The 12,383-nt window shown below is 35.2% G+C and overlaps 1 protein-coding gene across 1 annotated transcript; it reads right to left on the minus strand.

The window, feature by feature from the left end:
- Window positions 1-1,790: 1,790 nt before the first annotated feature.
- LOC133038837 (uncharacterized) lies at window positions 1,791-4,345 on the minus strand. Its single transcript, XM_061117228.1, has 2 exons — window positions 3,724-4,345; window positions 1,791-3,617 (listed from the first exon to the last, which is right to left on the minus strand). Exons 1-2 carry the CDS (start codon window positions 3,958-3,960, stop codon window positions 3,534-3,536), a joined length of 321 nt encoding a protein of 106 aa, XP_060973211.1. The 5' UTR covers window positions 3,961-4,345; the 3' UTR covers window positions 1,791-3,533.
- Window positions 4,346-12,383: the final 8,038 nt, after the last annotated feature.

Below are 12,383 nucleotides of genomic sequence, written 5' to 3' on the forward strand. Positions count from 1 at the left end.
AGAAAGATTTTACATATGTATAATAATTGCGCACATTATAATGGCTAGTTATAGGGAGAGTTACATAGAAATAAATAAATTGAATTAAAGTGAAAGATAAAAAACTACAAATAAAATATATATGATATATATTTTAAACAGTCCATGTAAAGTATATATATATTATAGGTTAATTATTTTTTATAATAATATAAATTATTATTTTTACTATACATTAATAGGTTTAGCTATCAATTTTTTTTTCCAACTAACACACTTTCTTATTCCATGTTTTTTTCTTCAACAACACTATATGAGTAATGATATTTATTAATTATTATATATGAATAAGTATGATATTTTGACTATAATTTATTTTGTAGTAATTGTACACATTTATTTATTATTTGGTACAAAATAAACTATTAATACAAAAATTGAACAAAATATAAATAAATGATAATATAAAAATTTACGATACTAAAATAATATTATATTTTTATCATCTAATCCTAACTCTCTCATTTTTTTCATATTATTTCATTAGTTTTTATTATACTTTTCTTCTTTAATGAGCTTTGGATTCTTATATTAATATGACTATTGTAAAAATTATTTTCACATTGTAATAACTTAAAGGTTTAATATAAAAGAGTTTGAATTTGACTTTTAATTCATAAGACTCTTACATTCTTTTTAATGGTCTAGTATAAGTGCCGTTTGGTAACACTTTTTTAATCAGTTTTCTGTTTTTAAAATTGAAAAAGTGAAAATATGTTTAAAAAACATGTTCTATAAAACTGTTTTTACTTTTCAATTTTTTAATAAAGAATCAAAATTTTAAAAACAAAAATTTTACTTTTACTTTGTGATTAAAAAATTAAAAAACAAAAGTGTTACCAAACGGCACCATAACATGTGTTTATGATAATTTTAGTAGTTTATACACACAAAATTTGTAACTAAAATATAACTAAATCCTTTTCACTTTATATTATATAATAACAATCAAAACAATCTATGAAGAGATGGTAAGTTGTATGAATTTTCTTACCCTTTTTCATTTCTCAATTTTTACTACTTATTTATTTTTAATTGTTATTTTTCATTTAATACTAATAAAAAAACGTAAGGCCTTCAATAATCATAATAATAATGATTTGTAATAAGTAACTTAAATTATTTAATAAAATTAATACATATTTTATTTTTTAGTTATTTTTCAAATATTTCTCATTCTTTATTTTATGAAATTTTCACATTTATTTAAATATTTTTTCCTTAATAAACCTTTCATTTTTTTTATCACACCTTTTCAATTATTAATAATTAACTTTTATTAACAATTATTACACAAATTAATGTATATATCTATTTCATGACCTTTGGTTTGTAATCATAATTAATTATTACACAATAATAAGTAACTATTATTTTTACTATACATTAGGTTTAGCGATCAATTTTTTCTTCTAACTAACACACTATATGAGTGATGATATTTATTAATTATTATATATAAATAAGTCTAATATTTGTACACATTTATTTATTTATTATTTGGTATAAAATAAACTATTACTACAACAATTGAAAAAAAATATAAAAAAATGATAATTATAAAAATTTAGGATACTAAAATAATTTACATTTTTTGATAGATTTTGTAGTGAAAAAGAAAAGAAACTATTAAATGATAAAAAATAAAATCTCATTTTTTTTTTAAAAGAATGCCTAATGTATTTTTTTTTATTCTTTTTTTTTTTTTAAAAAAAAAATGGACTAATAGTTTAATACTTAATAATAAATGGGATTTTTTCTATAATAAACTAAAAAGGGAAGCAATTTACATTTATAACCTAAAAAGAAAAAATAAACATAAATAGAAAACAAAACTTTCTATTTACAAAAATACCAGCCAACCACAAAAAACGGGGGAGAGACCTCCTTCTTCGTGACCCAGCCGAGAAACGCCAAACAACCAAATCTCCACCATTTTTTTTTTCAAAAACCAAGGAAATCAGATCTGAACAAGATGTAGATCTCAACGAAAAACCAATCAAAATCCGAAAAATCCATATAGGAAAAAAAAAAAGGTATTAAACCTCCATTGCTGTACAAAAAATGCAAAAACAACCTACAATCAAAAATCTAACGAGTTCAAAGGAGAGGAATCGAAGAAAAGGACATTGAGAAATCATTGAAACTCACCCATAAGCGAATCAAAGAAAGAATTGAAGGTAGTACAATTTCTTCATGAACCTCTTCCTATTTTTTTATTCTACATAATTGAGAATGTGTTATAAATTGAGGAAAACAGGAAAAAATTGAAATGATCAGGAAATTTTATAAACCTGAACAAAAAAACAACAACAAATTGCATCAAAAAAAAAATATTAATGCATATAATTAGATGCTACAGGATTTGAATCTGTAAACAGTTGTTTATAAGTTGTTTTCCAGTAAAATAATTGTTGTTTGGGATCTCCAAACAAGAAATGTTGAATTTATCCTTATTAACTAACGTATGCTTCAAAATAGTTGTTTAATAGTTGATTTCACAGATAAAAATATGATGATGGCAGCATATGACAACAACTCAGCACAGGAAGATTTGCAGCAACCTGGAAACAACCCAGGAACAACTTCCAAGCAACAACTATTTGCACACACAATTCAAGATGATACATTTTTTCTAGAGACAGGGACTGTGACATCAGAGACAACCATCCAACAACCAAAAAACAACACAAAAAAAACTACAGGAGTAAATAAATATTTTGACTTCACCGACTACGCAAAGCTTGTGGCTGCAGAAATGGTACAACAGCTTGAAAATAACCAGGATTAAGAAAAAGAAGTTGACAACACAAAAATGATTATCATCACTGATGACAAATGACATGAAACAATAGAAAAGGGAAAAACAAAAATGTACTATAAAAAAACACAAAAAAAAAAGACACCTTAGAAGGATTTTTCTTTGGGTAAGTCAAAGTCTTCACACTTTTCTGAGCTCTTAGCATGGACCTGAAAGAGGGAAAACAAAAAAAAACATAAGCAACAAATTTGAACAACTAAATAAATACATTGCAAGCAACAACTAAAATGCAAAACAAAAAATAAGCAACCAGGAAAAAACCAAAAAACAAAATTTAAAAAACAACTCCAATATGCTCATCCTAAAAGATGAGCAACTTCAAAGCAATATATTAACAACAATATGCAGAAAATGAAATTAAAATAGTAATTGTCAACTAAGAAATTAAATTAAACAACCTAAAAATAACTGAAAACAAACAGTTAAACAAATGTTCATAACAAGGCCATAAGTTACTGAAAAACTAATAATGCTATAAACTGTTTAATAGCAGAAAAAAAAACCAAAAAACGCTAAAGAACAAGACAAAAACAACATCAACAAAAAATACATAAAAGAAATACAAAAAAAAAAATGAGACAAAACATAAAATCGTCATTATAAACAGGTAAAACATTGACAAAAAGAAAATAAAGGGTGATTAAAAATTTTAAACTTAAGAAAATGAGAAAATTCAAGGTAACAATACCTTGGATTTAACTTTAGGCTTCACTTCCCCATCATGCACTTCATCCTCAAAATCAAAATAAGATATAACCTAAAACAAGAAGGGGGAAAATTTAAAACACAAAACATCATATGAAAAAACACAACAACCAGAAAAAAACTAAACATAAATTGAAAAACAACATAACCCAACTTACATCCTTGGCAGATTTCGAAGATTTTGCTCTCTTTGTCTTACGAGACTCAATCTTATTTGGAAAAGGTCTTTTCTTAGAACTAGATGGCTCTGCAACATCACTCATTCCTTTCTTCGCAATGCGCTTCAAACTCATCTTAGGATCAACTTTAGATGAATTTGTAGGAGGTTTCTTAGAAATTTTAGAAATTTTTTTAGCTGGGGAAGGTGACTTCGAACCCGACTTAGTGGTAGCCATTTATAGAAGAAGAGAAGACAATGTGGGAGGAACAACTTACAGAGCTTATGGAAGATAATGGAGATAGTGACATAGATGAGAGGTTGAAAAATCGTGGGTTAGGGCTTTGGACGGGATGATCGTGGGTTGTGGTAATGAAGAACCAAGGAAAGAGAAACAGAAAATAAAAAAAAAAAAAACAAAACAAAAAAAAGAAAGGAGGAGTTATGGAAGTGGTGGAGTGTAAGAAGAGAGAAAACCATGACATAAGCATAGGGATAGGTATATTTGTAATTATGAAACTTTTGAAAATGTAAAATTGAAAAATAAAACTTGTATAAAAGTTTAAATAACCCAGTATTGACAAAAAAGTAAAAAAAAGACAAAAAAGGACACCAAGTGTAAAAATCTCATAATAAATATTGAATAAAAATTAAATAAATAAGAAGATAATAAAACTGAATGAAAATAATTAAGCAAACTTTTTTCTTTTGAAAAAAATAAAATAATTAAAAGAACAAAAATAAACGATTTTTTTTTTTTTTTAAAAAAAAAAAGAAACTATGAGATGATGTAAAATACAACTCATTTTCTAATTAAACGAATAGCAATAGGTTTTCTTAAGAAAGAAATTTACAAAATTAATGTAGATATAAATATTTATATATATATATTATTTTTAATTTTTAATTGTTACAAAATTAATGCAAGCATGTTTTTATTTTATTTTTTATAGAAAAAAATGTTAGACCCTCAAAAATTAGAAAACATATAAAGAAAAATATAGAGGATGACATATATATATATATAGAGGATGACATATATATGCACTTCACTCAACACTAATATAAGTATTTTTTATAGATCAAACTGTAAATGTAGTCTTCACCAAAACAAAATAAGAATACTACTAATAATTATAAATATTTATGTTTGTGTGATATTTATAATTTAAGATGATGATAAATGATTAAACTTCAGATCTAGCTAGTTGACACATACCTAGGAGCATTTGAAATAGATAAAGGGAAATTTACATGGTATACTAACTTTTGCTAATTTTTTACAAAAATACTGTCAAGCGGTATTTTTTACTTTTTTACTGTGTTTTTTTATAAGTTTCATACTGCAGTATACTGTGTTAAGTTTTCACTGCTGTTCTACTGGTGTTTTGTCGGTGTTCTACTGTTGTTTTGAGTTATTCTGCTTTGTGTTTTATTGGTGTTTTATAAAAACACAGTATTTTTGAAAACTTTTTCGTGTCACAGTATTTTTGTAAAAGTTAACCCAAATTACAGTATTTTTGTAAATTTCCCTAGATAAAGCCCATTATTATTTTTCATGTGTTGCTAATTGATAAATCTCAAAATCTCATCACATATTACATATAAAGATATATATATATATAGAGAGAGAGAGAGAGAGAGAGAGAGATAGAGTAAAAAAAATTTCTCAAAACTATTTTTTTGAGCATTACCATAAAATATCAAAGAAGATTAATTGAAAAATAAAAAATTGTAAGCACTTGCAATCTTCTATGCTTAACTTTATACATATATATATATAGGTAAAGATCTTAACATGAAAACACGTAACATAATGGAATATTGAATGACTTAATTAAAATTTTGTATGACTTTTAATTTCTCTAGAATACAAAGAGTTATAAATTGATTAATTATTATTAAATTATTACACGTTGAAATTTGTTTTTAAATGCTATACATATATTAATTAAGTGATTTAAATAATAAAATAATAACAAAAATTGATATAATTGTGAAAAAAAATAATAAAACAGAGAAAATAGAAGAAAGCTCTTAGATCATGCCACTTCACTCTCTTTTAAACTTGCCTTTATATATATATTGATTGATATTGATTGATTAGAGAGAGTAAATAGGAAACTAATTAAATTAGAGTGACTGACTAAATATTAATCACGTCCAGCTTGTTACAATTTACAAAGATAGTTAACCCGCACTCCATTCAAAGTCTTTATAGAAATATTTCCTAATTACTCTCGAGTCTTCACATATTCTGTGGAGATTAGGCTTTATTAAATATTTTTACAAACAAAATAGACAATCAATCTAAATGTGTTTAGTTCGCTTGTGGAATACAAGATTTGAGACACTATGAAGAGCAACTTGATTATCACACTATAATTTTTGCTGGAACTGAAATTTTAAACCCAAATTCAATCAAAAACTTATAAATCCATATTGTCTCACATACAGATTGTACCATAGCCCGATATTTCTGGACACAACATTTTGCTTCTTACTCTTCCAAGAGACCAAATTACCTTCGACAATGACACAATAACCTGAAGTGGATCTTCTATCCACATTGGAAGAAGCCCAATCTGCAACTGATAAATACTCAATCTGGGTGTGTCCATGATCCTTGTAAACAATACCTCGTTCGGGTGCTTTTTTCAAGTAACACAAAATTTTTTCTAAGGCTGCCTAATGATGAATTGTTAGAGATGACATAAATTGACTGACAACACTAACTGAGAAAGTAATATTTGGATGAATCATAATAAGATTATTTAGTTTTCCAACTAATCTACGATACTTCTTAGGGTCTTCAAATAGTTCTCCATCACTCATTATGTAAAGCCCGCTTAGTTAATTTGGAAATTAGCAGTTATTTATGTTAATCATGAAATTATTTATAGCTATTTAAATAATTTATCGTTGTTATTTATGGAATTCAGATATGCATGATTATGTCATCAGTAGCTTTATATTTCGCATTTCCGGTGTCCGGTATTTTGGAACTCGGCGTTTGGCTCAGTAGAAATCACAACTTAGTATGTTAGTATTTGGGGACGGGTTTTAGACATTGGGAATGTCGGGATTGGCCGGGAATTTAGAATGTCCCAAAAATACCCCTTTAGTATGATTTTCATGGTTTTATGGTGGAGGGGCAAAATGGTCTTTTTGCCCCATTAGTGTTTTGTCTTATGTGATTTATTAAATGGAAAAATAAATGTTTATTTTATTATTACTTGGCTGAAATAAAATGAGTAATGTGTTTTATATTCCTTTTTCCACAAATTTCAACACTTAGAGAAAAATTAGAAATTTCAACTCACACACACAAAGCTCTCTCTTTTCCTCTCTTGTTCGGCCAAGCTTGGGGAGCAGCTAGGGCTGGATTTCCTTGTTGATTTCATGTTATTTTAGCAAGATCAAGTGATTTTAATTGAGGTAATTCTTGGCTTTAATTCTTACTTGGTTTTTCTTGGAAAAAAATGATGAAAAATGATGATGCATGCATGAGTTTTTAGTTGTTTTTGCTGCTGTGTTTTTGTGGTTAATTTGTGTGATTCAAAGCATGATTATTGATGTTGATTGAGCTGTGTTGAAAGCATATTAGTTAGGTTGTTCAAGCTTTTAGTTTTTTATGTGAAAAAGTGGTGAATTTTGGAAGAAATGGTTCATTTTGTTCTGTGATGTTGCTGGATGTTCTTGTTAGTTTGCAGAGGTGATATTATGCTTAGTTATGTAGAATTAAGTTGGTTTGCATGCTTGATTAGGTGGTTTGCTCAAGCTTGAGTTTGGAACTCAAAGCTTGAGCTCCAATGGCAAATTTTGTATCTGTGGTTTCTGGGTAGGTTTGATGCCTTGGATTTGTTATTTGGGACATATAGAGCAGGTCTGGAAAGTTTGGGACCAATTGGGGTTAAATTGGTCGAGTTATGAAATTTTATGGTTGCTGCCTGCGAGAATTCCGGTTGTGCATCCGGAATTCCGGATGGGGGTTCGAAGATTCCCGAACCGGAATTCGGTTGGGCAACCTATTCACGGTTGGGGAATTTTTCCGAACCCTAGTTTTCCTCGTTTTTAGGTTTTTAGGGGTATTGCCATGCTTTTTATCGATAGGGAAACTTTTAGTTTCAAGTTTTAGTCCCCGGGAAGTGATTTAGCGTGTCACTTATAGCGTTGTGATTTTTATGGTTTAGGAGCCGATCCGCCGTTCGGCTTCGGCCGGTCGGGTTGACCACACCTGAAATCGGAATCCAGGTAAGATTAGTATAACAGTATGCATATGTAGATTACATGTTTAGCGTGCATGTAGGAAGATTACATTAGATATGTATTTAGGCTTCGAACCATCCAACCCTGTCACGTCGGTACAGGCTGGAGTATGACCAAGAAATGTGAGTATGACCGGCTCGACCGATCAGCCGACACTTGGTTGGTGGTTCGATCTTATTGACCTATCCCGTCGGTACGACAGCCGAGTATGACCCAAGCGGCGGAGTATGACCGGTTCGACCGATCGGGAGGATACTTGTCAATAGTACCGTCCCCGAACGTTCAAAAACTCGGTACCATGTTGGACATGGCGGTAGTGCTCGCACCATGTTGGACATGGCGATGGCGGGACTCGGCATCGTGTTGGACACGGCGATCGGTTTTATGTATGATATTATTATGCTTTTCTTACTGAGTCTGTCGACTCACAGTTTACGTTCATGTGTAGGTAAAGGCAAGGCTGTAGCTGATGGACCGTGAGCGAGCTTATGAGATTGTACATGTCGGGGCGGTTAGGCCTGGAGCGTACGATCCTCGGGACAGCACGGCTGAGATTTTTGTAACTGTCGTTAGACGACTTTCATTTTGATGTAAAAGTTAATCAGTTAAAACTTTTGTAAATATTTTATAAATCGGGATCCCGAGACTTTTGTAAAATGGTTTATAAGTTTAATGAAAAAGCAAAATTTTAATTAATCACGTTTTTCCATAAACCTCGTTGATTAGCAACGAGCTGCACAGTACGTTTAAAAATCACGTAATACGCCTAAGATAGTTAGGGTGTTACAATTTGGTATCGTAGCCGCTGTGTTGTCTTCCGAAGATCGTCACGACATGTACAATCATCATCAGCAGTTAGCTCGGTTCACGGTTCAGTAAGCCTTTATTGCTTTAGTAGTTTATTTTATTCAGTTATGAAAAAGAAAAACCTGTTAGGAAGCATGTTAGTAGCCTGATAGTAGAATAGGCGCATGTTTCATTTCTAATTTCCAAATTAAGCGGCATTAGTAAGCTCGCCTTGAATACGACCTGATATGCCAACTCTTGGTTTCGCAGGCGGTTCTAATCAGATGGACGCCAGGCGGACTACCGTGAGTCGTGGCAACTCCGTAGGGTCGAATCGGGGACGGGGAGCCCGGTTCCCCACCGCCGTGGGCCGAGGTAGAGGTCCCCGAGGCGGGGCTCGTGGCCGGGTGATGAGAACCCGCCACAGTGCCCAGTGCTCCCCAAACTCGATCAGGGAGCCCCGAACTGGGAGTTAGGGTTTGCGGAGATGCAAGCCCGGATCGAAGAACAAGACCTCGAGATTCAGAGGTTGAGACAGCAGGGTGCTCCTGCAGTTCCCGTGCCCGTAGTTCCAGTGGCACCTGCCCCTGCTGCCCAGGCCGAGATAGTGGTGGCGGCCCATAGATTGGAACCATTATATGAGCGGTTCCGGAAGCAAGCACCTCCGGTATTCCTGGGAGGTCCGGACGTGATGAAAGTCGAGCAATGGCTGACGGTGATCACCAAGATACTGAATTTCATGGGTGTCACCGGTAACGACAGAGTGGTGTGCGCCACGTTTCAGTTCCAGGAGGACGCGTTGGTCTGGTGGGACATGGTGTCTCAGATCCATGACGTCACCACCATGACCTGGGAAAGGTTCCAGGAACTCTTTAATGCGAAATACTACAATGAGGCGGTCAGAAGCGCCAAGAGGAAAGAGTTCGTTCACCTGACCCAGCGGGAGAACATGAGCGTCACTGAGTATACTACTCAGTTTGATCGGTTGGCGAGGTTAGCCTCGGGAATTGTGCCGACCGACTTCAGCAAGAAGGAGAAGTACCTGGACGGGTTGAATCCCAAGATCAGGCATGATCTGATGATCACCACCGACGACAGCACCACCTATGCTCAGATGGTGGAGAAGGCACTGCGAGCTGAGGGTGCAGTGGGGTGCATGTCGGGAATCGCCCAAGATCTCGGTTAGTGGCGGAGCTCCTACCCCTCCCGCATCGGGTTTTAGCAGGGGAGTAGTGGTTCGGCCATTGATCGAGGAAGAGAGCACCCACTCGCTTCCGTGGCTCGAGTCGAACAAGAGGTTCCGGGGAACCGAACGCAGGAGTCGTCCTGGTGGTACTGAGACCCGATTCTCCTATCCCGAGTGCCCTAGCTGCAAGAGGCACCATCGGGGTGAGTGCAAAGGTCAGGGATGCTTTCATTGTGGCATGCCCGGACACTTCAAGAGGGAATGTCCCCAGCTCCGACCAGAGGCACCGAGAGCTCCAGCGATACCCACTCCGGCCTGTGGTATTCGCTATCACGCAGCCGATGCGGATGCCGGCCCATCGCAGTCACAGTCGGCTTTCTATTAACAACTCGCTATATTCGCGTCGTTTGATTCTGGGGCTACACATTCTTATGTGGCGGCCAGAGTCTTTAGTAAATTGGGTAGACCCTATGATAGATATGAATCAGGGTTTGGAACCCTGTTACCTGGCGGAGAATTGGTTATCTCCAATAGGTGGATTAGGTCTATGCCAATCAGGATAGATGGTAGAGAGTTAAGCGCTGATCTGATAGAGATGAGCTTAGTCGAATTCGATATTATTTTAGGAATGGATTTCCTATCTAAATATTCGGCGAGCATTGACTGTAAGAGGAAGATGGTGGTCTTCCAACCGGAAAGTGAAGAACCGTTTGTATTTGTGGGTTCGGTTCAGGGATCTCGGATCCCGGTGATCTCGGCTATGTCAGCGAGAGAATTATTGCACGGTGGGTGCTTAGGGTTTCTGGCCGTGGTGGTGGACACCACTCGGCCAGACACCATTCGGCCAGAGGACATCAGGGTGGTTCGGGAATTTTTGGACGTTTTTCCCGAAGAACTTCCAGGGTTACCACCTCAGCGGGAGATCGATTTCGTGATTGACTTGGCACCAGGGGTGGCTCCGGTTTCCAAAGCCCCGTATAGGATGGCTCCAGCTGAACTTAAGGAATTAAAGATTCAGCTCCAAGGGTTGCTTGACATAGGGTTCATTCGGCCCAGTGTATCACCCTGGGGAGCCCCGGTTTTGTTCGTCAAGAAGAAGGATGGATCTATGAGGATGTGCATCGACTACAGAGAGTTGAACAAGCTGACGGTGAAGAATAAATATCCATTACCTAGGATCGATGACTTGTTCGATCAGCTTCAGGGGAAGATGGTCTTTTCTAAGATTGATCTCCGTTCGGGTTATCATCAGTTGAGAATCCGAGAGGAGGACATTCCGAAGACGGCTTTCCGCACTAGGTATGGACACTACGAGTTTCTGGTTATGTCATTCGGACTAACCAATGCTCCTGCAGCATTCATGGACCTGATGAATAGAGTGTTCAAGGACTTCCTCGATATCTGTGTGATTGTGTTTATCGACGACATCCTCGTGTACTCTCAATCAGAAGAGGAGCATGAGTTACATCTTCAGATGGTACTGCAACGACTTCGAGAACATAGACTTTACGCCAAGTTCAAGAAATGTGAGTTTTGGTTGTCTCAGGTGTCCTTCCTAGGGCACATTGTGAGTAAAGATGGGATCAAGGTGGATCCCGGGAAGATTGAATCCGTCAGGGATTGGCCGAGACCAAAGACAAGGATGTAGATCGAAGCTTCTTGGGATTAGCCGGGTACTACCGTAGGTTTGTGGAGGGGTTCTCCAAAATTTCAATGCCCCTAACCGAGCTTACAAAGAAGAATCGGCCGATTTATCCGGTCGGATAAATGCGAAGCTAGTTTTCGTGAGGGAAATTTGAAATAGAGGTTGATTACTGCTCCGGTACTAGCTTTGCCTTCGGACAAGGAGAAGTTCGTAGTCTACTGTGACGCATCCAAACAGGGTTTGGGGTGCGTATTGATGCAAGCCGATCGGGTTATCGCTTATGCCTCCCGTCAGTTAAAGGATTATGAACAGCGATACCCGACTCATGATTTAGAATTGGCCGCAGTGGTGTTTGCACTGAAGATTTGGCGGCATTACCTTTATGGGGAGAAGTGCGAGATCTATACCGACCATAAAAGTCTCAAGTATTTCTTTACTCAGAAAGATTTGAACATGAGACAAAGGCGTTGGTTGGAATTAGTGAAGGATTATGATTGTGAGATCCTCTATCATCCCGGAAAAGCCAATGTAGTGGCCGATGCCCTGAGCAGAAAGGGTCCCGGGCAAGTAGCTAGCATGGTTCAGATCTCATCTCAGCTAGCTGAGGATATGGTTAGATCCAGCATTGAGTTTGTGGTAGGTCAGCTTCACAACTTGACGCTGCAATCTGATCTATTAGAAAGAATAAAAGTCGCTCAGATGACAGATCCAGAGTTAGTGAAGATCCGAGATGAGGTATTGGCTGGTCAAGCCAAAGACTTTTCAGTGTCAGAAA

This window comes from Cannabis sativa, chromosome 6 (genome assembly GCF_029168945.1).
Source record: "Cannabis sativa cultivar Pink pepper isolate KNU-18-1 chromosome 6, ASM2916894v1, whole genome shotgun sequence".
Lineage (NCBI taxonomy): Eukaryota > Viridiplantae > Streptophyta > Magnoliopsida > Rosales > Cannabaceae > Cannabis > Cannabis sativa.